Source organism: Apteryx rowi, unplaced genomic scaffold (assembly GCF_003343035.1).
Source record: "Apteryx rowi isolate R43461 unplaced genomic scaffold, aptRow1 scaffold_233, whole genome shotgun sequence".
Lineage (NCBI taxonomy): Eukaryota > Metazoa > Chordata > Aves > Apterygiformes > Apterygidae > Apteryx > Apteryx rowi.
The window spans coordinates 403,812-430,997 of record NW_020448675.1 but is presented as its reverse complement, the minus strand read 5'-3'; the positions used below and the strand labels follow the sequence as shown (position 1 = coordinate 430,997).

General features: G+C 40.4%; 1 protein-coding gene across 5 annotated transcripts in view; it reads right to left on the bottom strand.

The window, feature by feature from the left end:
* Positions 1-27,186, bottom strand: part of ATP8A2 (ATPase phospholipid transporting 8A2) — a 314,203-nt gene that overhangs the window by 84,088 nt on the left and 202,929 nt on the right. For 4 of the 5 annotated variants that reach the window (XR_003253520.1, XM_026065895.1, XM_026065896.1 and 1 more), the window contains 3 exons: positions 26,419-26,480; positions 26,058-26,114; positions 21,562-21,669 (listed from right to left, as the gene is read on the bottom strand). Coding sequence is in view for 4 of the 5 variants with exons in the window: in XM_026065895.1 (XP_025921680.1) it covers positions 21,562-21,669; positions 26,058-26,114; positions 26,419-26,480 (227 nt within the window). In the remaining variant the exon portion in view is untranslated. Of the gene's footprint in view, positions 1-10,697; positions 10,847-21,561; positions 21,670-26,057; positions 26,115-26,418; positions 26,481-27,186 lie in introns of those variants that run through there. The other variant, XM_026065897.1, reaches the window with a different exon arrangement.

The following is a 27,186-nucleotide window of genomic DNA, read 5'->3' as shown; positions in this document are numbered from 1 at the left end:
AAGACAATAAAGGTAGAAATCCACCCTCATGGTGGTATTTCATTAAAATGTGTTTGAATTTGTGCTAAGGTAACACGATCAAAATACAGCTCCCTGTATTATCTGAAGAGTTGGCAAACTCTGAAAACTCTATGGCAGTATCATTAAAGAAAGGAATCAGTAATGTAACTAGTTTGGTTTTTTTTAAAACCTATTTACAAAATCTCATTTCCCCTCAATACAGCAGGAATGGAGCATCACAAGCCTGTGTCTTGGCTCCTGTTTTTCTTCCAAACAAGTATTTAGTGCAGCATTTGCCAAAGACAAGCTTCTACAAACAATGTAAGAAGTCATCTTATACAGATGGGCACATGCAGCCACCAAAATTTTTTTCAGCCATGCAAGGCCTGCAAACTGCTTTTTTATTACAACCATCTTGAAAGAAAGGAGAGGTCGATTCAGCTTATAGCATATATTCTGCCCTTTCCTTCTTACTAAATTATTCTTAATTCAAAGTTATGCCCCAGACAGGTTAGGGARGGCACCAACTATTCAACTTCACAATCTATCAAAGTAAATACAGAATATTTACAACCCTGGTGGTGAGAAGCAATAAAGGGTAGCATTACTGAAAGATCAGTTACAAAATCATAGGTTGGTTCAAAGATAAAGTAAAAATGTTAAGTAAAATTTGTGTTCTCATTTTGGGCTCTCACATGGAAAGCACAAACAACAAAGACAAAATTTATTATCTACAACAAGCTGCTGTGCCCTGCTGCAGAACTGCTTAGGAGAAGACCTAACCAAAGCCAGGACTGCCAGCAGGATGACACTGAACAGCCTGTGCTTTGAAGAACTTTTCACCTTGTGCAATACAGAAGCAGCTTAAGAAACAGAAACTAGAAATAGGACCTAGCACACTAACTCTACGCAGGCCTGCCCTTAGAGGTTCAGCAGATGAGAAAGCTTCATCAGCATTATGAAAGAGCTAAATCAAGACACCAGGAAGTGTTAAGTATCTTTCTCCATGTTTTCAACTGCTCAACCTCAAGTCTTAGGCACACTAACATTTATTAGCTCAGTGTGTACAGGGGAGTATTCTATACTACCATTACCAGGTAGTATAACCAGGTATGATACCACTTGATTTAGGATACCAGAGATGAAAGCGGGCTTCTATATTAGCACAGATACTAGAGTAGCACTCATTTTAAACTATTTTATGTGATGTAGCCACTACGGGCTAATGCAAAGCATTACGACATTATACTGTAGGCTTAGTTAGCCCGCACTAGGCTGTTTGTTTTCATTAGGCAGTATGACTAAGAACAACATTTTTTTTCTCTATCATACAAACAGATTATATCCCCAGCTTGGCTTAAAGTGACCCTTAAAAGTTCTCAGTCATCTTATATGTAAAACRGGTTATCTGCCCAAAGTAACATCAAATAATAGTAAAGGTTGAGAGAGTTGCATGTATTCCTGTCCAACAGTGCAAGAACTGGAAAAATACTGGATCCTTGCCTAAGGCACAGAGCAATTTCCCTCATGCTATAGTACATCAAATAGGGAGATTGTCTTGATTTCCAAAGCATACTATAGTAAAAGGAGCATACTGCAATTTTCCCTCTTCCTACAGCCTCCTGAGCAAAGGCCAGGCTCACATCGCTCGTAATAAATTGGCAAGAGTGGGCAACACTGGACTAGAAACAGCATGTGAGGAGAAGCTTGAGGAGGGATTTGAAAAGATACAGGGGCTGATTAATGGGCTGGAAAGAGAATTTTAGCTGCTGAAGCTTGGAAAGACTGAAAGGATATGATTTGGGAATTAGGGATATCAAAACATGGGAGTTCAGAGTAATCAAGGAAGGAGATAATTAGCACAGAAAGAACACAGCTTTTAGCAGCAGACGCAAGGTCATATGAAAATGCTTGTTAACTCTAAGATGCATTTACATGTCTGAATTAAAACCCTATGTTTTGTCAGGGAATAATGCCCAGAATCCCCCTTTAAAACTAACCCCTTCCATTCTGCTATTTTTAAAGAGAATAGGTGTGGTCAAGTTGGGAATTTATTTAGAGTGGACAGGGGCAGCTGGGTGCTGCAGTATATCCTTGCTCCCGACTGAGGGCAAGTAGATATGAGAAAAATTTTGGCATGCAGGAGTCCAGCCTGTGCATGGGGAGATCCAGCATAGCTCCAGTCAAACCATCAAGTTGTTTCTGTGACCTGTGCTGGAGAGGGAAGAGAATAGTTTGTCAGGGCAAGAAACACTTCAGAAGCAAGGCTGGGAGACTTGGCCCTCACAGGCCAGGGAGCTGGTGCGAGTGCCAGATCCCCTTTCACAGCTCTGTCAAAGTGTCTCAAGCTTCTAGCAGTTCCCAACGCAGTCCCTTAGTGTCACCCTGGATTAAAGGATTCACCATCAAGAAAACAATTTGTTATTGACTCTTCTTGGAAAAAGGATACTGGGCTAGTTATTCTTTTAGTCTGACCCAAAATTCACAAGGGCAGCGTCAACGAGACAGGTTCTGACCGTTTTAAAGTAAAATATGAAGTTGGTCTTAAATTCTTTACCCCACACTGGTGATTCCCAAATTAGGCTTTGCTGCACTAAGCGGTGGAGCCATGGAAATCCCCATGGAAATTCAGCTGCTGAAGTGGGGCGTGCATGCCTGAATCATGGTCTGGCCTCTGTTCTACCCTTCTTAGATTGGCTATGAGAATTCAAACAAGCTAGGAAAGGGCACCCTGTTTCCTGATTTCCCCTGAACAGAGGAATGCAGGCTGAAAGATGCAGATAATCACAGGGACAGGGAGAAGGGAAGATGAGGAGAGGGAGAAGGGATTTTCAAAAAGAAAGAGTCAGCTCTTTGGRTGGGGATGTAAACACCCTTTACGTGCACCTACGTCTGTCACTACTTACATCCCAGCTTAGCCCTAGAAAACTGTGAAAAAACTTTAACATAGTCTTGTAAGTACCACGATCAACTGCATCAACTGCTGTTGTGCTGAGTTTTGCATGCTGTCTGTAAGCAGCCTAAGTCCAGATGCCTGGTGGGGACAAGCTATGCAAAGGGAGATCCAGCGAAATGGTATTAAAGGGATTAGCTTCTTAAAAAAAGGCAAAGTGCTTAGTCAGAGCAGAAATCTCCTCCAAAGTTATTTACTGTCTTCTGGACAGGAAGCTTATTCATTATAAAACCTCCAGTGTTCCCCTCCCCTATTCTTTTTCTACTCTTGTTCATCCTGTGGTTTGTAACAGTTTGGAAAACTATAGGGGCATTCCTGAGTGGTTACAGATGTGTAAGGATGCACACTACAGGCCACTTCATCAAGAGGATGACATAACCCTGCATGCCAGCTTCAAAAGTAGCTCATTTAATATTGAACTTGGAGACATGATTGTCCCAGATCCACTGTGTGTCTGTTGAAAGTGATAGGATTATAACAGCAGCTGGCAGCACTCTGTTCCAAGAAAGCTCACAGCATTATTCAGTCTTGAGTTCCCTCTTCCTTTTGGAGGTATTTGATCCTTAATCTCTTCTATGGATTCTTAACCCTTTTGATGTACTTTTCCACTCCACAAAGTTTTACACATACACATATCTTTCTACTAAAATACTGGTGAAGATTAATAAGATGTCACAATTGCACATCTATTTTGCACACTACTCTATTTTGGAAACTACACATTTGCCTGAAGAACTATCTAGCATTTACTGTATAAAAGTGAGCACACAGAAATAATATTTCCATTAAAACTCATTGCACTGCTTCTCCCAAATCAGACTGAGTAACTGGACAGTGTTAACACAGTGCTGCAGGGTATCTGTAACCATACAATACTAGTACAACTAGTTATCTGTATCACAGCAGCATTTGCCATGTACTTTCCAGACAGAACAAAACACAAATACCACCTAAAAAGGGTCAAAGCCAACAGTTGTTAGGAGGCTTCTGTTCCATCCCCTGCTCTGCTTGGGCATCCTGGTCAGGACCTGCTTCACTTTCTCTCATTATGGCTTGTATAATTAAAAGGTAACAACATCTTGCTGTGTATGATCAGATTTCTCTCTCAGAGGGGAGATGGCAAGACACTAATATGATAATGGAAATAGCCTGGGACAAGAGATGGCTTCTGCAAAAGGGATGTTACCAACATTGTCAAAAAAAACAGATGAAAAAGAAAAAGCTGGGCCTTGAGAACTGGTCAAGAAGGTGCCAGAAACTCTGATAAGAAGAGGACAGAACTGGACTGAAGATACTCTTGGTTGAAGAGGAGGAGTGGAAATTGTACAAAGGGTTATCAACATTACAATGACTAAAGAAACAACAGGAAAAAAAAGGATACGGGGGAGTATTTTGTGAGGCAGGTGGGGAAACCACTTTGGTTTGAGAGATATCAGAGGAAACCAAAAGCTTAATGAATAAAGGAACATCAATGGATGCAAGGGAGTTTGGGAGGCAGCAAAGGATGTGTTTTGAGGGGGCTGGTGGAAGACGCAGAAGAAAACAATCATGAACGCTGCTGATGGCAGAGGTGAAGACAGTGAGCTACATCTCATCTTGATCCCTCTTCCCTTAAAGATCTTGCACAAAGCAGAAGGGGATATGTGGAAATCAACACTGACAGGTAACAGATAAATGGGGAAGAAACTGGGAATTGGAGCAGTAGTTCATGTTGCCTAGGAAATGGCAAAGCTAGGGAAATAAACAATGACCTTGAACTAGCACTGGTGAAGTTCCTCTATAGGAAGAGTATCATACAGCTGAAGTATAGTATTTCAGTACTGTCATAAAAACATTACACACAAATCAAGAAATGTTATCCATCACAAGGGTTTCTTTGTAACCACCTGATCATTGGTATACAGCGCCTTGTAATTTTTTCCCCATTCTTGTCTATTTACTCAGTTCCTACTATCAGAAAATCCAATAAATCTTTATCGAGTTAGGCTTACATATGAACTTATTTTTTTCTCTAAGGAACACATTTTAATAATTCAGATGGCAGCTCTGTACTGCATCATTTCTTTGATTTCAGGGAGTGATGCAGTTGGCCAGAAAGCTAATTTAGGTGGGTTTAAATGACCACATTTTTACTATTATTCTGTCATCTAGTATTCAGTTTGTCATATTTGATGCATATGAATGGTTACTGTGTATTTTTTTTCCCATATATATGAGATTTCAAAGGATCTCTCATCTTGCACAAAGTACAGTAAGAAGCACTATCAAACATGACACACATACCCAGGTCATGGAAGAAATTATACAGCAGTGCAGAATATTGTCTGAAGGACACCACTCAATCATATTAGATACCATACTGCAAAGCATGTATACAAAGGCAGTTAAATCCATGCATTCAAACCCATCCTGGCCCTAGAGAGGACTCTGCTCAAGCCCACAGCAAGACTAAGGGAAGGTGATGACTATTTGGGATCTCTTCATCATGAAGATGCAACAAAGGGAGATTTAGATTACCAAAGTGGAGGAAATTTCCAGCTTTCCAATGAGAGGCAGAGAAAGGTCACAAGCTATTAGTCTATAAAAATCACAGCAAGAATTACTTTAACATACTAACATTCCCCATCCTCTGAGTCTTCCACTCTCAGGCTCCTAATAACAATAGCATCCACCTTCCCTGGCAGATAGGAAAATCATTCTCAATGAAATAAGATTAGTTTGGTTAAAAACTTCTCTACCAGATGTTTCAAACAGCATACCTGATAATACTGTGTGGTAGGAAGCATATACTGGCACATGCGTAAGATGAAAATCTGGGAACCTCTTCCTTCTCCATTGCTATAAAGTCCAGCTTCTTGCTTTATGATCATAAGACATATTTCAAGCCTACTGCTGGCCCAAGGCTAAAAATCACTTAATTTGATATGCTGGCCAGGATATATTGGAAGGAAGAAGTTTCACATTTGGAAAAAAAAAAAATGCATGGAGGAAACTTCTCTGGAAGCTGAATTTAGTAAGAGACAACCCCCCACCCAAACAGACCGACCCTGGGAGTTTGGTCAGGGCTTTGGAATGCGAAGCCCTAAGAGGAGAGGGCAGCTGTGGCCAGCAAATGGCTCTGCAAGCCACTGTGTCATGGCCCCAGCACAGCAAGGCAGCCACATCTTAAAATATCAGATTGGTTTTTTCTCAGTTTAAGACAGCACTAAGACTTTTCTTTCTTTTTTTTTTTCTTCCTTTTTTGCTGAGTTCTGGCAAAGATGTTTAAAACTTTCCAAACTGTTTAATAGATTACACAAATGGCCAGCAGTAGCTAAGCAGGGAGAGATGCCTCTAACTCACTAATGTATTCTGCTGTAATAAAATTCCCTTTCAGTGAGGCCATGACTCTTGTCCTAGTTGAGTCCCTTCGGAAGAAAAAGGAAAATGGAAGGAATCGAGTATAAAGCAAAGAGCTGGCTGAAATGATTCTTCAGGGCCTTCCCTGCAGCGCTGGCACTCAAAGTTGTACCTGTGCTACAGGAAGACTCCTTGGCTGTAGCAACACTAATTAAGGGCACTTTGGAAAACGCCCTTCAATCCCCCACTGTGACTGCTGTTCTGCTTGCAGAATTTCTCCCTGAAGTCCTCTCTAGTCTTTTGAAGCCCTACTGGAATATGCGCTACACGGTCTGGGGCAACGAAGCTGCTTGCACTGGATGGGACCTTCATTTAGGCTGTTAATCTAACAGGTGCAGCATGCATGGAGAATAAGCAGAAAGCAGGACTGTAACTGCCAGCCCTGCACAGCTCAGGGGCCCTACAAGGAGACGGCTTTAGAGAAAAGGAGTCAAACTCAAAGCTGCAAAAGCTGCTCCTCAGCTGCCTGTGCAGCCAGAGGGAAAATGGGGTAAATCCAAGACATATTTATAAGAGCATCTACAAGAAGATGTGTGTGCATTAGCAGAAATTGTGCTTCAAAGCCCTGCGTGCCTATGTGAGCATATAAGAAATGTATGTGCGCAACAGCAGTGGTGAATCGGAAGAAATACAGCCAAGTGTACACAGCAGGGGATATATGCCAGGGCGGTGGGTGCACAGATCTGGGCAGCAGCTGGTACTGAAGCTGGAAGGGAAGCACCCATGCTAGTGAGAGCTGTGTGCAGATTTTAAATACCGAATGCTTCTCTGTATATCAAGAGGGAAGGCCACAAAAGGCAGACTAAAAATCCTAGCTAATTTTACTCCAGCCAAAAAGCTAACAGCAAGCAGAGCCTTCCAGAGGACTTGTACACACGTATTCAGACTCACTGCACTGAGACTGAGGAAAGTACGCTCCTTATGCTGCTCTTGACAAGAGCAAATGATTAAAATTCAAGTTTCCCCGAGAATGGTAAAGCCAGCCAGAGGCTACTGACCCAGAGGCAGCTACTGAAGGACAGCAGGTGTGTGTAGATCTTGCTGCTCTTCTACTGCTAAATCTCCCATCAGATGATGTTAGAAGCTAACAGTGTCGAGAGTGAGCTGGCTTGAAAGAACCAAAAAGTGATACCAGATGCAAACAATAACTTCAGAAAAGGGAAGCATGAAACAACATACTAGAACTCGAAGCAGTTTGACCTGAGTTTTGACCCACTTCTCAGGCAGATAGTTTCCATCCTAAAAGAAACAGATTTATGACAAGCTTGTCATTAAACTGCCTGAATAACTACTAAACTTCTGTATGCTGCTGTTTTTATACCACTGYCAAAAAAATGAATGCAAGTGTTATGCATGAATCAGACTACCCCTGTTTGACTGGTGGGGTGCCTTTTCTCCAGGTCCCAGTTTCTATGGCCTACATTTCTAGATGCTCATCAGTACTCTGGCTTCAATGGCACAAAATCTCAGGTCTGTTCATGAATTCTCCTTTCACAGAGCAATAAGGACTTATGATATAAGTCAGTCAATGTATTTAATGCAACTGTGCTTCTGTTTCTGAGAGATAGCTATTTTAACAAGTTAGCTGTCATTTCAGAATTTGAGCAAATATTCTATTTGTTTGTGAAATTCACTGAGCACTGCCTGGTTTATCAGCAGCCATACATAGGTACCTGTACTACACCCAGCAAAACCAGAAAAAGGCAGTGGAAAAGTCAGAGTACACATTTCAAAGTGTTATTTAGGAAACCTACTCTAAAGTTTGGAAATACAATTGATTTGCATTGCTACATAAAAAGAAATGATTGAATACATATGCACTTTTTTATGCACTATTTTATATAACATGCAATACAAAGATGATGGCCCAAATCTCACTGAACATCCAAATGCTAAGCCTTATTACTACTGATAACGTCAAGYTCTTCCATTTGCAGCTTTTGTTCTGTAGTTTCAACCTTGCTAGATAATGTTTTCACTCAGGCTACCTTGCAAACATACACTTTTAAGAAAATTTTATGTATGCAAATATTTGATTGAAGACAACAGAATGGTGATAAAAATCAAAGAATCTGTAGAACTCGGGACTTGCACTGAACTTTGGTTTTGCTTGAGAAAAAAAAAAAAATCTTGCTTTTCCATAGACCAGTAAAGTAACTACCAGCTTTCAAGTGTTCTGTAATTTATAACCAATTAATAGTTACCTCAAATTCTGTTCTTGCAATGCTAATCTGACAGCCTTTACAATTCAAACTGCTTTAGCTCAATGTGATATTGTTATTTAAAATTATAGATTAAAGCCAGAAAAAATAAGAATTCTTTTTTTGCTCAGGCCTTGTTGACTCTTTATTTCTTCTTTGACTAAAGCCAATACATCAAGCTCAAGTCCAAATCAGTCTTAAACAGCTACTACCAAAAGAATACAACTGAAAATCCCCTGATCTGAGAATCACTTATTAATTGTGATCACTTATTAATTGTTGCAAAACTGCCCCCCTTTTCCCTGTCTTCAACTCTGTGATACCCATTGAGATCACAGTCCTCTGAATATTTCTGACAGGGCAAAATTCTAGGACCACAAGAAGTGATGGGAATGCTCCTACAGGCACGTGTATGGATCCAGCACCTAGAAGAGGACCAAAGACTAAACTCTCCAGGACACTAAACGATTCACTTCATACAGTCAATATATTTGACTTAACGTACACAGTATGAAGAGGTATCTACCACCTACAAACAACTACTTGTGAAAACACAGACTCAGTTTACTCTGAAGATATTGAATTGTACAGCTACAATTCTGGTACTCTGTGTCGAGGCTGGACAACTGGAACGTGAATAATGCCGTTAACCCAGCAGAATTAGGTAAGCCTCATGGATTTCAATGACTTAGTTTTTGTCTGCACTAATTTTACCTCCAAATCTGCATGTCTGAAACTCCACACACTCTTCAAGTCTGCTTAAAGTGATTACGTCTTTTCAGTAAATCTTTGATTGTTCTTTCTCCTGGCTGCAGAGCTGTCTGCCTGCAATTTCTCAAAAGAGAGCCAGGATTTCATGTCCATTGGCCCCTGCATTCCTGCCAAAGCCCTGCAGAAATGAGAGCTGCTGCAGCTGCCAGGGTTTATTTACACACATTCCTGCCTCAAATTGAATTAATGAGCATAATTTAACTCAGGCAATGTCCTCCACAGCTCTTGTTTCTCTTTGCCCCTCTTGACATTTCTTTCTCTCACACAACTGCTCTTGCAGTCTTTCTTAAAGCAGTATCTAAAGAAATTCGGGTGTAAAAACTAATTGCAAATGCACTGCAGATCCCGTTTGAGCTGGTAAATCTGTACATCTCTGCTTACAGCCTACTTCAGGGAAAGCCCAGGACTCCCTTAATGAGTATCCAAGAAGGTTAGCTTGAACTTACTTGCTGGTTTTAATCCATGTTTCCTACTTTAGCAACGAGCTTCCAATTTGATAGTTACAAAAGACCATACCTCAGAAAAAGCTCTGATACAACAGATATGAGAGCAACTGACACTACGACACATCTGCGGAAGTTGTTTAAGGTTCTAGCTCACACACTGCATACTTGGCAAGTCTTTTCCACATAGTCCCCCAGTCCATTTCTGCCCTCTAAAAGAAATCCAAAACTCTGCATCCACAGCCCACAGATTCCCAACGTTAACAAGCCCTGAGGAGTCTGTAGGGACTGGTTACAGATACAAAGCCTTTTTATCCCACCAAACAGACCAGTGCAGGATTTCCCACATGTTATATCAAAGATAGAACACAAAAATATTTCGCCAGTCACACCCATGTGCCTAGTGAAGTCACCCATTTTCCCATCTATTATCACATTATATGCATGTGTATATCACACAAGGCTTGAAAGCCTTGGAAGAGAAGCTGTATAATTCTACTAGAATAGAAAAAAGCATAGGAAAAGAGAAACTAAATCTATAAACACATTTGCTGCCTCAACACTTTGCAGGCTACAAGCATTATGGACAAGAATACTTCAGCATCACTTTGAACCCCTAGATCCACAGAAAAACAGATTGCTTAGCACATGGCAATTTGACTTTCTGGGAAGAGTGTTCTCTTGTGATGTTCCCACAAGTCCCACAAACCTATATGTATCCATTCAGGCTGATTTTGGAAGAGGGTTTTTCTTTCCCTACACAAGACCATCAAGATCCTTAACAGTATTTCAGTGAGAATACATTCCAGGACTGTGGCTGAAACCACAAGAAATTCTATGGGCCTGAGGTAGCAAACCCCACAAATAGCAACTATTCAACTAGCCCTAATAAAATCAGTAGAAATGATTGTGAGAGAAACAGCTACTTACCACAATGACAGAACATGCAGGTAGTCTGGGATGTGAGTTCAAAGATCATCCCTGGAGCCTCTCCTGAAAAACTCATTCCAGTTGGAGCATGTAGGACTGCTTTTGAGGTGGATGTTAAATCTTTTCTTCAACGTATGCAACACCATAAGCTAAAATATACAATACTGCTTTTTACCCCAATGTTGCAGGTGAAAAAATAGCTTTAATAGTGAATCCTAACAGGCAGCAGATAATTAGGGGTGTGTGYGTGTGCACACAAATGTCCAAATTTGAACTTTTGAACTCTCAAAGCAGAAGCCTGCTACTTGCTAGCTGCAACTGGCACAGGCTGGTTGCAAACTTTGATATCATCTGGACTAAACAGAAAGGGCATGTCCTGAATTCTCCAATTAATAGAGAGACATGAGACAGTACCAACAATAAGGAGGCTGATTGTGCTTTGTGCTTCTGCACACAGGCTATTTAGAGTGGGCTTGGGGGGTTCTATAAAGAAGTGGTAGAGCCAGAAAAGAAGGCTCCCCCAAAAGAAGTAATGGTCTTGGAAAGAGGGACTTGGAAAGAAGGTGAAGATCCTAGCTGGAGGAAAGATCCAGAAAATAGGGAAAGATCCGGGAGAACAGCGAGACACATGGAGACAAATGTCAGAGGGTTCCCAGGGACCTTGACCGGTAACACCCAAGGCTGGTAACTGCAAGCAACAGCACAGCAGGAATTGACTCAACTTTCTGCCAGCCTTCCTGGGCCAGCAGTGACCTACCTGCAGGGAAAGGAGGTTGAGACCTAGGGAATGTAACGCTGGGGTTGCCAGCTGGGAGTGGGAATCAAGTAGGGTAAGAGCTATAATCTCTCAGGTTCTGAAACAATCCCGGTATCCAGATCCACTACGGGTTGTTATTTACTCTGCCTCGCCCATGACACTCAGCATTTGGCTAAATTTGAGTCCTTGCAAGCAGCTTGGGTTAGGAGAAGCTGATGCAGACTATATAGGGTTTTAAAACAATTCTGCTTCCTTATGGAAAAAAACAGCATAAACCCTTGATTTCCCCCCACACACACACTACAAATATCAAAAGATCAGAACACGCTTCTTTCCCCAAGTCCCAACTCAGACCAAGCCAGTAATTAAGCTTTAAAGTTCTCTCTCAGTCCCCTCTCTGGCTGTACCCAACTTTCCACTGTTCTTCAGTAATACTTCCTCCATTAGACATGCAGTTACAATCAAATAATACTSTTGCCCCTAGATGTGGTCACTGGACCCTTGGAAAACATTTTGGATTTTGTGGCTGAACTGCTGTTCCAGCTTTTCGCACATCTTTTGGTTTGTGTGGAGATGTCAGTGGTCCAGTCGTTCTTCACGTGTATTCTGAATGAATGGCAGTGGTTAGACCCTTCAGCTTCAACAGGGTTTTGCCCAGCCCCCAACCACAATAGCACTTTTCATAAGCACATAAGGGAAATAGTTTGACAGAGCCTTTTTTTGTCCCCTCCTCCCCCACCCCAACAGATGCATATCTTGTTACTTCATGTGCCCACTTCTCCCTCCTTCCTTTTTTGATTTCTTRCTCTCTTTTTTTATTGGCATGCAATTTTATACCAGCACAATGAAAATCAATTGTATAACACTATCAAAGAAATTCACCATCATTTCCTCTAACTTCTATATCAGTAGAGTGGAGAAACTTCACTTGAATTTGGAAAGACCTTCCCTGAATGCAGCTTCTGTTCAAGAAAAGTTACAAGTGGTTAATTTGCATGTTTCTTTGAAATTATGGGCAAGGCAGAAGCCTAAAAATATCCTTTTTGGTACATCTCTATTACAAATACACTCAGAACCCTGTAACAAGAATATTTCTTCCACATGTGAGAAAGTGTCAGTCATCAGCTGTCCTGCTGTATGTGTATATAATATTAGATAAAACATATCAAACAACAGTTTACATCGATACAGAAACTACAGGACTAATAAAAGCAACACCAAAATGAAACCCTTTCTACTAGAACAGACGCTTACTCAAAATACTACTCCAAAGAAGTTCTTGCAAAGATGAGTCACTTTTTGTACAGTCTAAGATTACACGTGGTCTTAAGCTACTAGCCACATTATCATCCTCTCTTCTGGTCCCTTGCATGCACGATTTGCACATCTGTGCAATGGCAAACAATGAACTGAACGTGTAGTGGAAACTTGGGAAGCCAACCGTTCTTCAGTCTATCCCCTATACCCCATGCCCTCTCCCCAAACAAGACTTGCCCCAGCTCACAGCTGCATGCAGCTTAGGGATCTACTACAGGTGGAGCCAATATTCATCCTGTTCTTTCCTAGGAGCCTTCTGCAACCCAGAAATGCTCTGAACACAAGATTTCAACACATATTATTCCATTACTTTAGAGAATGAAGTGAAGGAAATAAGTCTGGTTATTGTGGTATTCTAGGTCCATTTCTTTGAGATGATTTGGCAGCTCCCAGCTGTTGAACAGGGACATAGTGGTAAGAAGTGACCTTTGCAGAAAYAAAAAGTGCTGTTCAACACAATGAACATTCCACTTTGTTGAAAATAAAAAATCCATTTGGGGTTAATTCTAACATTTATTTTACAGTTCAGCCACTGTACTGAATCCTCCCCTCCAGCACCCTCCAAAAAAGCACTACATGCTACAGATGAAAAAAAATTTATGTTTATCTGCCGTGTGTGTGTGTGTGTGCGCGCGCRCACATGTGTGAGAACAATACCGTCCCTGAACAACTACAAATCCTGCTCCAGCTTTCTCTGCATTGACCTGCTGCATTCTACAGTAAGCAGCAAATTATCCTCAGTGATAACTACCTAGTGGAAAAGGGAGATACTTCTGGAACTGTGCTTGTTGCAAGATGCTTAGAAAGAAATTGAAATTCTTAGTGATGGAAAAAAATTCTCATGTGGCAGCAGCAAGCTCCTCAGGGCTGCCATCAATTGTTTTTATACTACAGAGAATAATGGTCGCACATCTAATCATGAGTGAGGGTCCTTTGTATTTTAAGGTGTTATGTTCCAGACTACCCCTCTGTTGTTCTCTCTCCATGTTTCCTCCCAACCCTATTGAACCACATACTACTCTAAAGAAAATACAACTCTGTATAAGCCTGTGCACCCATGTTAGTGTTAGAACAATATAATAGAGATCATTTCCACTCCTTAGGGCTTTTTGGATCAAGTTTTGACATAATACTACTAGGAAAAAGAATGAGCTCATGAAATATATACTGTAGGGAGGAAAGGGAATAAAGGTGTATTRCAAATTGATCTGGAAATATTTTCCCATGTAATATTGCTAGGTTTGTCCCTCACAAAAATGCAATTCAACCAGCACAGGAAAGAATGATCAAGCCTGGGGGTTGTGAGGAACACAGATTCAGAAAAAATAAACACACCCTTAAAAACAAGTAAATTTAAATAAAAACGTAACGTCTCTCCTGTCCCCAAAGAACGAAGGGGAAAACAGCTTCTCAACAAAACCTTATATATCTGCTAGCTGGGTTCTCCTGCATCCATCAGAAAATAAGAGGTGACTTAGGTGTGACCAGAGCTAGCTATAAAACCATTGATTCCAAATCACAGTCACCTCCTGCCCTCTGGAATAGATCCCATCTGCTGCTCAAGTTATTTTCTAAAGGAGCCATGACTTCATTGCTGTGAGCTTTAAATGCTCTTTTGAAATTCTCTCATACACATTGCCCTACCACCTTTCCTTCTTCGTCTCCTAGAGATTATGGAAACTGCAGCATATTGAGCCCTCCACTTTCATGTTCTCTCTCCCCATCCTTGTAATGCTACACAGGCCGGGCAGTAAGCTCTGGGTAGGACCACGATATTGCTCTACGCTTGCACAAAGCCTTCRCAGCGCCTGGTGAATCCAGGCGTGGCTGGTCCTTACACACAACAAAAACAGAAGAGTGTTATGCAGTGAATCCATGCAGAGCCAGACCCAAATTTCTTGACCATGAAGCCCTCCAAGCCCATTCTACCCATCATTCATATAGCACACTGTTGGCCTACAAAGTTTATTCTCAAAACATGTCAGAGGCTGAGAGCTTAGCAAGATGCATAAAAACTGGTTAGCTACTCTCCAGTTACACTATTTCAAAGAAACAGTTTGTTGGGTTTTTTTTTTTTTGGGGGGGGGGGGTTGTTTGTTTTAAATAGGGATGTACATAAACCCTGTCACACATGACATAAACCCGCATTGCAGAGCTCTTTGTTTCTCCCAAGTTTCTAACGCAAAATGTGGCAGAAGTGGTCTGATGCAATATGGCAACTCATATGGTCTTAGTTTTTCCTAACTCATCAACATGGCTCTTTTGTAGACATGAACATTAATACACTGCCTCTGGTACAATACAGTAGCTGCTTTTCCGAATTTTAAAGCCAGCTGTTTCTAATTAAGAAAACATTGACTAGGATATCTTCCAAACATCTTCCCACGAACATGCAACAAGGCTTTGCTGCTTCTAAATATAAGAAAAAGTGGTTTAGGGGAAATTTTGAAGGATATTGAACAATCTTGTACTCAAAATTGTGGATAAAGATATAATTTTTGAAGCACAGTCCATTACTCTAGATCTATAATTCTATCTCGAGTGAAGGAGCTTGTTTCTGTGTTCCTGGGCACGGTTATCCCCCCACCCTAAATCAACGTATCCAGATAATTTGCCAATTACACAGAAGCATAAATGTCTTGTGTATGTGCTTTATTTCAGTTTAAGCTACTGAGTAGTGTTTAAACTTGTTCAGGTTACCCAGTCTCTAAACAGACTTTGGCCAGAGCGCATGGCTAGTGCCCAGGTTACCTTGCAACGCTCAAAGAACAAGGGCTGAAACACCATGCCCGCTGCCTGTAGAACATACAGGTAATGAGCTGCTTTCTTATTGCTCCTCATTTAATACTCTAGCCCAGGAGCCACAGTTCTACAGGAGAGGTATAAAATACCAAAGTGAAGGTGAGCATGTGAAGAATTCAAAGAAATTTCAAGGCCAGTTGACCTTCTTGCTGCATGCTACCAATTCCAAAGCCAAAACACATTTTTATGCCCACAGCTTAACCCTATTCTCATAAGGCTCTAAAGAAGGAGTGTCAAAACTACTGGGCACAGCTGCAAATACAGTCTTGCTTTAAAGTCTTCATGAAATACTTTCAAATGAGAAACCAACCTGGTATATCTTTAAGAAATATTTAGGATAGATTCACTGTAGATTTACCAATAGGTAAAGTGGCATGTTTTGGGCGATAAACTTCCATAAAATTAACACATTCTGTTCAATCTACTGATTTCACATTCAGAAGGTGTTTAAAATATTGATTTTATTGATCTTAATTTTTTAATCTTCTTGTGTATGATATAGGACAACAGCACGGACGTGAAAAATGACAAATTAATTTCTGAAAGCCATGTGTGGATCATAAAAACAACATACCCACTCCTTCAACAGATGCTTAAAAATATATGCATACTTCATTAGTCTAATTTGTCTGTTCAGAGCAACTGTCCAAAACTGCAGAAAAAGTTCCCAAACCACATCAAGTGCTGGAGACCACTGAGCATAATAATAAAAACAAACATGATCAGCAGGCATTAAGGACCTCAGTTTGCAGGCAGAAGTCTGATTTCTGACTAACAGCTGAATGACGAATTTCCACAGACCAAAACATTGACACCGCAATGTAATGTGGAACTGATTGTAGACAAACAAACCACAATCAGAATGGCCAATTTTCTAACTAGCACCAAACACGGTCGAAATATGAGAAGCCAAAGAACAACAACTGAGACCTCTGGAAAAAAAAATTAAACTGTAGAGAAAAAACAAAAAGCAAAAAACAAAAAAAATTCCCCCAAATATCCTGGAAAACAGGAAAACGTATACTAAGCTGTCAGTATTTAAGTAAAAATTCGAAAGAGCCGTAACGTGAAACCTGTTCATTGTGTTGCAATAATGAATATTATCTTGCCTTCAGGTTTTTTGGTTTTGTTTTGTGTTGGTTTTAAGTCTTCCCATGCAGGTTTCTCACAGTCTTTGTTGAGAACTGGGCCAGCAAGATTTAAGAGAGTTTCAGACTTGAGGCCAGCTACATTCCTGGCCATATGACCAGGGCACATTTCCCCCCCCCCCCCAAAGGCTAAACAACTAATGAAATAGGGTGAGAATCTGTCTTGCTAATGGCATACGACTAGAAAAGAATGGGAAGCTTTACCAAGACCTCTCCTTGACAAACCATTAATTTGAATAAGTATTGTTACTGTCACATTACATGGGATCAAGCAGATCTCCCCTCTATTGGGATCTTTTAAGAAGCACCCTTAATCCAGGCAGAGATGATGCATGGCTTTCTGAAATTCTTTATGTAAGAGGTAGCCAAATAACCAAGCAAGCATCCGTCCATTTGGCTGAAAAAATGATATTCTGTAAGGGATAGGGGCAGCATTAGGAGACACAAAGAAAGCCTGGCACTAGCTATGAAAGCACAAGAGTGGCCCTTACATTCAGCTGTTTCCACTGGGCAGAAGTGGAGCTGATGGTACGACAATTATTGCATTGAAGTTTTGATGAATCTCCTCAACTGCAACCATACAGAAGTAACYGGGAAGCGCAACTCCAGCTCCAATGCATCCAGGCATGAGGTAGCTGGAAGGCCTCAGATGTGAAAGGCATTACACTAATGCTGTTCTGAGATCAAAATAATGTGGTCTAAATTCAAAATGATTCTTAAATCCCAGTTCTGAGATATGACCACATACATCACACAGCAGAAAGGAGAGCAACCTTGAAATAAATAACTTGCACTTTGGACTAAGCAAAATGTATGACCGTCTCAGAAACAGATTAAAATTTCACTCTTTTTACCCCTTTAAGTTGAAAGAGAGACTGTTTCAAATCTCCTTAAAGACATTTTATTAATGAGAAGAACAAACATTGCTTTTGTCGTTGCCTCACTGATGGTTATATTAAAAAAGGGAAATAGACTGCAAAAATCACAGCTCAGTAGTGGATGCTTCAGGGGGGTGAGGGGAACCCCTTACCCCCCCCCCCCCTTAAACCACTAAAAGCACAGTATTGTAGCTTGGGGGTGGAGAAGGGAGATACCTGTTCTTCTTGACCTCAGATAACATTTGGATTAAGACTCAAAACTCGATCACTTTCATATACCATCTCCTTTTGCATACATGCACTTACRCTCTCGAATACGGGTAACTATGTATGTGCGTGTGCAGGTACATCCACACACAGACTTTCACTCTATASAGTGTAATATTATTCCCATAAACCCAAAGTCTGCTGCAATTCCTATGAAGGAATCCAGATGAGCACAGAATGAGCAGCATTGCACACACACCACTTGTATGACTCAAGCAAGGAACGAGCATAAATTGTATTGCTCCTTGCTCCCTTCAGGGCATCATCTCCTCCTCCCCCAAGCAAGCAAACAAAATACCCCAACAGTGCATGAGGGCAGGACTATAGCTAATGTGCTGGTCAACAAAATACCACTGGGGTATTAGCTGCAAGCTCCAAGAGTTCAGAACAAGGATAACTAAAAAGGCACTCGTGTTCTTAGGGCAGCACCTTTCTGTACCACCTCTTCACTAATGAGTATTAAGCCACGTAGCACTAAAAAAAACACACACACACACAGGCATCCACTTGTTTCCAACTACCTATGGTAATAAGATATACACAGTGAAAGGTGGGAAAGGATTTGCATATTGTACAAAATGTTGTCATCCTGGAAGTGCTTGTTTCAAAACAGTCAGCCCCCATAGAAGCCACCTGGCTCCGAAGGCAAGGCAAAAAGAGGTGCCGACTTTTCTCAGCACCACTGTTCTTTACAGATCCAAAAAGAACGACTTAAAACAAAACAAAACAAAACAAAGATTCAAGAAAGCCATCTAACAGATGCTTCCTTGGTCTTACATTATTGCAACTGGTGCTGTTAAAGGAAAACATTTTGCACATATGTCTTAAAAGGTCCCCCAAAACAACCAGAGAGTTTATTTCCAAAGTGTCAGATGTCTTATTATTGGAATACTTCTATTAAAGGATATTGAAATTTTTATCACAGCTTTTTCTTATTATGTTACATGTATTCTATTACGATTACAGGTGGAAATAAAAGAAATATGTTGTCTCTTTGACAGCTGAGAAAATCAAAGTTGCTTATTTTTGCCCTCAAGTGGGAAAAAACAGTATTATTTTTCCTGTGAGAAAGCTCCACATATAATGAGGAAAAAAAGAGAGAGAGGAAAAAAAACACTTAGTGAAAATGGCTTAATAAACCCCAGCAGAAACAATGCATCTTTTCACATACTTAAAGGTCGATGAAGCTCCATGCTGATATTTGATGAATGGATAGAATAAAACATTTTGCTTGTCATATGCCTTCTACTTATGGCACAAAGTCCTGGTTGGCATAGATGCTAGATGAGTATTACAGTTAAAAACAGTTCCCTTTTAAGTGTTATACTGCTTGGCATAGTATAAGTATATAACAAATTCTGGATTTCTGTTTATTTAAATAAACACACTAACGAGATATTTAAAAACAAAGCAAAAAGTAAACTTTTCACTGTTTCTTTTTGCTTTTAATATATCTTGATTACTTGCAAATGCAGAAAGGAAGGCAGCAGGAGCAAAGGAATAGCTCAAGTCTGGGAAGAAGGAAAGCAATTCATTTTACAGACTGGAGTCTAGCATGGTCCCAGCTCACTTCTCCATGTGCTGATATTATGACAGCAACTGATTACTCAAGATTACTCTTTGTACAAAGGCAAGTCCTAGGCAAGTTCCCTTTACCTTAGGGGCTTTCCTTGATTTTACAAAAGGATAAAGAAAACAAAATCCACTCTTTTCCACTTTTGCTCCTTCTCTCAAAAAATACAAGAAAGCTGTGATAAAGTGTTAGAGTTCATGGTTATTTTTACACTGAAGGCCACACAATATATTCTTTCTGTTTCCCTGTCCTCTGAAACGTCCTTCTAGAATTACGAACAACCTTTAATGTCTTTGAGAGCTGATTACTGATCCAGGAAAACAGCTCCGCAAGTACTGGACTACATTTAACAATGCCACTCAATCACCCAATGCAAACATTATATTCTCAATGAAAATAATCTACAGTACTTTAGCTCAGCCTTAGTATCTATTAATACCGCTTCTCAAGTCATTGTGTCAGAAAAACAGAGCATAAAAAAGTTTAACTAGAAAAACACATTTAGAAGGTATTCAGGCAAAACCAAAATGTATTAACACCCAGTTATTGTTCTGAGAGCTGTGGTTTATGTTGGAGCAAATGGTGACCACAAACATGATATGAATTTTGTTGTAGTTGCAATTAAAAAGGAAAAAGAAGAGACTTCTGAAAAATACTGCAAATCCAAAGCTAAAGCATACAGTTTGACCCTTCACCTACGAAGGAGCAGCTCATCCTATCATTTGTGTGTTAGGAGGCCGACACATTAATGGCAGCACTACAAGTCTGCTGTGGAGGAAAAGTGGTTCGTGGCTCTGCACRATACTTGGTCAAATTCCAGCTGGATTTAGGGAAGTGTGAACCAGAGGTGCTGATGCAGTGCGTGCTGTGAAACACACAAAGGACACCATGAAATACTATCAAAGGAGCTAGGTTTCATCCCTCTGTCATTGACTTGCTGRTCCCAGCCTGTCAGCTGTCACTCTTTGCTGTAAAGAGCTGTCCATGACAATCTGCTATAACCGCCATTATCCCCAGTGTTGTAGCACAAGGTAGTAAAATATGTATTAGGCCAGAAGAGTAACAGAATGATGCCAGACTGTTCTTGTTGAGCACAACAAACATGAGCGTAACCTCAAAAATCTCTGATTGGGTTCCTAACACTTGGCTTTTTTATATTATTATTTTCTGATATGCAAAGATGTCATTTTATGAATTAAATATGCTTAGATTCTTTGTTAAAATTATTAGTTTGCTTTTCTTCTTTCTATATAATAAATACCATCTTTGCAGCTTTAGAGACAACTCTAAACTTATTACAAAGCCCCTTTTTCTGGTCATTTTGACAGCAGTTCTGCTTGTTAGCTTGTTGCTAACGTTTTACCACATATTTACTAAGCCCTTCATTGTTCCTGGGAGCCTCCTATTTTAAATACGCGTGAGGCTCTTGAGTGATTTTGACAGGCTCATGATTCAATCTGCTCACCATGGGTTGAAATAATGACACCAAAGGGAAAACTTCACCACCTGGAACTYGGCTGACACCAAAGGAACAATTCCAAAACTCCACCAGTATCGTAAAGGGACCACTAACATATCAGCTTCCCTTCCACTTGTGACCATCTCAAGTTATTCTCAAGTATATTCTGGTTCATTTTAAATGAATGCAGGAACAAAGGAACAATACAAAACCACAGTATGTCGAAGAGAGAACCCATGACCAAAACCAAMCAAACAACAACAACAAAAAAACCAAACACCCACACACACCAAACCCAACAAAAACAAAATTCAAAATTCATGCCTGCCATTTGGTCGAACATAGGAAGTCTTACTAGGAAAGCATTAAAGAGCCAATCTCATTACCATCCAAACCAACTAAGAATTGCCATATAGTAACTACAGTGCATATAACAAGTTATGATGTTACTTTTGCAAAAAAAAAAAGAGCCCTTCTAACGAGAAGTTAAGTTAAATGAATGCAAGATTTTTTATGTTAAAATAATGCAGAAGCACTCTTACTAGAATGTATTTCCTTTACAGGGATATTTTGTGTGCTCTAGAAGCAGCAGAGAAGCAACACTGCTGCCTGCAGGACAGTGTGCCGAGAAACCCGCTCCAGCAGCCAAGTGTCCATACCAACCTGTCCCAGCATGTCTGGAGCAATGGGAAACACAGGCCAGATGGCRGAGTAGACACCGAAGAACACCAGCCAGAGCAGCATGCTTCCCCAAACGGCCAGGTGGCTGAACTACAAGGAGGGGAGAAAGAAGGAGAGTCAATGCAGTAACCTTCCTCGAGCCACTTAATGCACAGATATTTTTCTGTTCAGGTCTCCGTCAGCCTCACACAGGCCTGTCTACTGTACTTAGTTTTAGGCCAGTAGCATAGGTTGTTTAAACAGCAGAAAASAGCTCTCCTCTTTAATCTTCGCCTCCTGACAGGGCAGACAGATAGGCTTCTCAGCCAATCTGTCTTACTCAGAGCTCCAAAAACTCATCAGATTTCCCTCAGAACTCTGCCCACGCTCATTGCGCTCCTGGTTCCCATTTTACACATGCCAGGTTCAACGCATACATCAAGGTAGAATTTTTCAAAGGCACGGGTTAAAGTTCATACTGACAAATCCTTTATGTCAGAGTGTATGCATATAAGCCATGTGCACCACTCTCATACCTGTCACTGAGGAAGATTCAGTGCTGTGTGATACACCACCACTTAAGCCATCAGCATCTCCTGATTAGCTTTTCTTCCCCCCCCCCCCTTAAATGTTCTAAGTGATTTACACATATGCAAGGCAATTTACATCTTTACTGGTTCTTTAAACTGTAGATTCCCTAAGAGTTAATGAAAGTAATATCAAAATGATCAAGAACACATCCAACATAAGAGACTGCTCATTTCAACTGCATTAAGGAAAGTCAGCTTGTCTACACACACAAAATATTTTGCTGTTCAAGATGATTTAAGCTGTTTTACTTTTACATTGCAGTAGATGGAAGCAGTAATTTCAGTTGTAACAAGCAACTGAGCTCACTATTGGCTCTAACTTTTTGGATGCTGACAACTCCCATTGCTGATGACTTTGGCTCCAATTCAGAGAAGTACCTGCATAAATCTTAATTACTAATTACAGATGGATTTAGAAACATAGCAAAGAATTTGTGCATTCATTCCTGTGGTGGACATAGCATCATTTAGTTCTCACCTTTCTACTTTTTATTTGTTGACTTTTTTTTTTTTAATCTTAGAGACTATGTCTGAAAAGCAAAGAAGTATCTAATGGTAGGTGTTAACTGTGTTCTGCCTGTTGCAAGGTAGACACAAACTTCTGGAAGGATAAGACTGCTCCTTTCCTGGAAGCAACTGAGTGTCCTCGGCAAGGAGAGTTTTCTCGAGCACAGACAGTGGGGGGGGAGCGGGGAGTCTGCAGTACCAGTGTGGACTGGCAGATATCAGTGAGCAACTGGAGGCTGGCTCACAGAAGCATTCATACAGCAAAACTGTAGAGCTCATGGAAAGAACACTCTTGCAGGGACTCTCAGAAAGCTGGAATTTTGTTCAACCCTGAATGTTGCTGGACTAACAAGCAAGGCATAGGATAGGCCCCTTCCTGGAGAAATGCAGTGGGCAGGAAGGACTTCAAACTTTTCTATTTAATCTGTTTCACCCAGGAAATCTGACTATGGGCTGTTTAAAAAAAAAAAAAAAAGTTATTTGACCCAGTTTGAATGTGAATAAAACTGTAAGAAGCTGGTCATAGGCTTTTTTTGTCTTGCAATATTTTGGGGTGGGATCCACCCCAATATTTTGGATCCTTTTAATCTGCTTGCTGATCTGAAAAAAGAAAAAGAAAGGAGAAAAAAAAAGAAAAAGACCACCTCACGTCAAGATTGTGGCTAGGAGAAAGCCCGGCCAAGGTGGATAGCTGTGGTGCTCAGCTCCCCAAAGAACAGGCACTTGGGAGGCTGCTGCAAGACTTCATCTTGAAGAGCAGCAGTTCCATGCACTGGTAGAAGAGCACCAGCATGCCAGCACTGCTTTCCCMTGAGAGAATGATTAATGATTTATGATTAAAGGCTTTATGATTAAAAGCAAGCAGGGAAACCAATTTAAAGCATACTCATTTTGTAGAAGGTGTACTTAGGCTAGTGAAATGTCGTCTTCAGTTTTTGCCCTCTCCCTGCCTTCCATGCCACTCAGCTTGTAAGACAGTTCTTGAGTTTTGCAGCTCTTGCCCTTTCTGACTCAAAGACTCTGATCCTTTTATATTTTCCTCACTTTCTTCTCATGATTGCCCTAGTTATCTCCCCAAGTGTCTCCCTTTGCACATCTCATGCTTGTCCTTGCTTGCATGGATTCTCTACCATTAGAAGAGCCTCTGCTTTCAGAAAGAGCCCTCCTTGTCCTGCTTGAAATCATTTCTTAACCACTCACCCCACCAAGCTTTGCACTGTTGATTCTCCACTGAAATATCTGTCATTTACTCCTGGAGAATTCATGTGCAAAGCAGAAGTGAGTCTTTCAGAAGTGTTAAATCAATGACAGTCAGGGAGAAAAAAATATCAAGGTTCTCATACATAAAAGCTGGACACACTGTATGGTTATCCCTTGTGTCCTATTTATCTAAAATAGCTCATAAGGTATGGTAAGGCAATGAAGCAAGCTGCAAGCACTTTGGAAAATGCTTACTGCAGTGCTCCAGATAAGCAACACGTAACAGTAAGCTGCTCTGTACATCTCCAGCGTGCAGATTTTGTTATGCATCATGTTATCACTTACCAAAGCCATTCTTTCCACACTACCTACTGGATATACTAGGCTCCTAACCCCTTTCAGTCTGCGTTATTTATTTAAAGCTTTCAGCTAAACCCATCGCGGTCTCCCAAGTGGCAAAGTGTCCTTCTCACTGTTAAGAACAAATTGCATGTAACCAATCCACTTGACGATGGAAAAGGGGCTTAACTCAATGTTGTACATTTAATACTCTTCAAGTAACTTAAAGATTCTTTGTGTGTTGATTCACTCACAGCTGAAACAATAATTGTAACCAACATCAGATTCCAAGATGAAGTGAGTCATTGGCCCAAGCAATGGGACAGGAATTAGAAAAAGATTGATTCTAAACACAAAGACTTTTCTGTGCGTAACAATACTTTATCCATAAAATCCCAGTGTTAGACAACACTGGGATCTACTAAACTTATGGTAATATGGTACCTTTTCAAATAAATTTAGAAAAAAAGGGGACCACAACTACTTCTAAATGACTAAAAAGACATCAATTTTCCAGAGAGGGGGAAGTGAGGGGGGAAGTGAGGGGGGAAGTGAGGGGGGAAGTGAGGGGGGAAGTGAGGGGGGAAGTGAGGGGGGAAGTGAGGGGGGAAGTGAGGGGGGAAGTATCATATTAATAAATTGCATAACAGGATCTAAAGAGACTCACATGCCTCCATTGCAGATTTAGGTACGTCCTCCTCTAGTGCATGTGGAATTCACTTGCTTTTAAATACTTCTGCCTTTTAAAATGTTGGTACTCAACATAAAAATTATGCATAAGCAACAACAACAAAACCCTGATTTTATTTTCAGATGAGAGATTGAGGCAGTAAATATTACCATTTTTCAAATAAGTAAGTAACCCATACAGATAGCATTTCATCTTTAAAATTCAGAACAGACATCAGCTCATTAATCTTGACAATTCCTCTGTGAGGAATGAAAGGAAATATTTTACAACTAATAGAAGCAACGAGGTTACAAGATTTAGCCAAGCTCCTCCAGGAAACCAGTGGAATAATATGGGACTCCTCAGAAGACCTTGGTTTGAGGACAGATTGTCTTAGTATGTCATGAAAATGAGATGCCAGTAAGATGTCTCAGAGGCGTGGAAAAACATACTCCATCAAAATCAAGAGATCAGTGTTTTCAGAGGGGATGGAGGAAAGGAAGGGGACAAATGTGTTGAAGAGTCACCAGTGCAGGAACACCCCCCCTGTATTTTGCCTTGCCATAGAGTCTGACACCTACCAACAACACAGCACTCAGTCATTGCAAGTAAATGACTCAAATCTGGGAATCAATGACTGTTTGCCTAACATTTTTTATTTAGTTAGTTTTGAAAATTTCCAAACAAAAGTCTCATCCAATGTCAAGTCAGCTTTTCACTAGCTTTAAAGAGCTTTTCAGAGACTAATTGTTTATTTGTGGGCAGACACCTTGCATTCAGTATTGCATTAACTACTTTGAAAGAAGCTACAGAGTAAAAAGACGTTGCTCTTGTGCTCTTTACTTAAGCAATTATATTAGCATGTTGATTTCATACCAAGTTTTCCGCTATCAATGGCTTTATGCTGAGGGCAGCCATTCTTAATTTTGAATAGTTAGAGATGTTGCCAAAATAGTCTTTTCCTCTTCCTGCTTCAGACAGGCTGCCCTTTTCATTGTGTATGTCATGTCATTTAAGCAATGTTCATCCTCCTCTACCATCCTGTACCTACAGACCTTAGCAGGTTATCCTTAAAAGAAAGATCCAATTAAAACACTGCAGCCCCAAATGATTTCTCATACTCCTTTTCTACATTAATATTTATTAGGGAGAAATATATGCTGATAAAATAAAAGATATTCAGAAGTACTTACTCTAGTCCATGCAGTTGTTTCCAAGCCGGCCTTCAAACAAACAGTAACTACAACATACTGCAAGGAAAAAAAGAAAACAACGACTTCAGTGCTAGCACCCTCAAATTCATAGATGTTTGTGCCCAACCTCCTCCCTCCACCTAAAAAAGTACTTTCATTTATGTACCAACCCATCCCTTGGGGCCGTGGCATGGTGGGGTGGGGGAAAGGGCAGAGCCGAAGATATTGTTGGTGTACATCGGCAAAAAAGAAACAAAAAAGAAGGGGGAAAATATCATGCACACAACATAGATCTGATTTTGATTTTACTTGTACACTTCCGATTTACACCATTTTCTAATAGCATAAAAAACAAACTTACAGTGTAAACTATGTTTCCAACAAATAAATAGTCAATTCCCTGGCCATTTGTGAATACTGCATCTGAAAGAAAGAAAAATGATCATGTTTGATAATCAGTTTATCAACAGAATGGATGGGATAACAGGGAGGAGATTTTCAGAAGACAATTAGACAATAACTGGTCCCAACCTTGAATTTGCAATACGTCTAAAAGCACTGTTAAAAACCATCTAAAAGCTATGAGCTACTGTCAATACAGAGGTTGTGCTAAACAAGGCCTTAGGCACTATATGTCCTGATACAGCACATGCACAGAGTTTTGGTTGCCAGAAAGCTGTTTTAGCAAAAGGGGAAACGCTTGCTAGGCACTAACATATAAATTGTCTGCAAGAACCGAGGTATGGCAGTGTTACTTTTTCTGTGCCTATCTGCTCCGAACTACTCATTGACATCTCCAAAATATTCCATTATTTCTTGTTGCTAGGAAGTAAATCCATAAAACACCAGCTGAGTTGTAGTGAAACAGAGCTAAATTAAAAGAAAGCCACAAAAGATTAATCATAAAGGACACATAACATCTAAAATGTCTTACTGTAATGCATTAACTGAGCAGCATTGAGGCTTCCACACATGCTTTCTTTAAGTCAAGTGTGCAGAAGGGTAAGTACACATTAATCTATCATCCAAAAGTGCCAACCTTGGCAATACTTCACGTCTGATTAGTCATTCTTAGCTCTTGCTGAATAAAACCGGAACCCCGTGACAGCACACTCGACAGTCTCGCTAA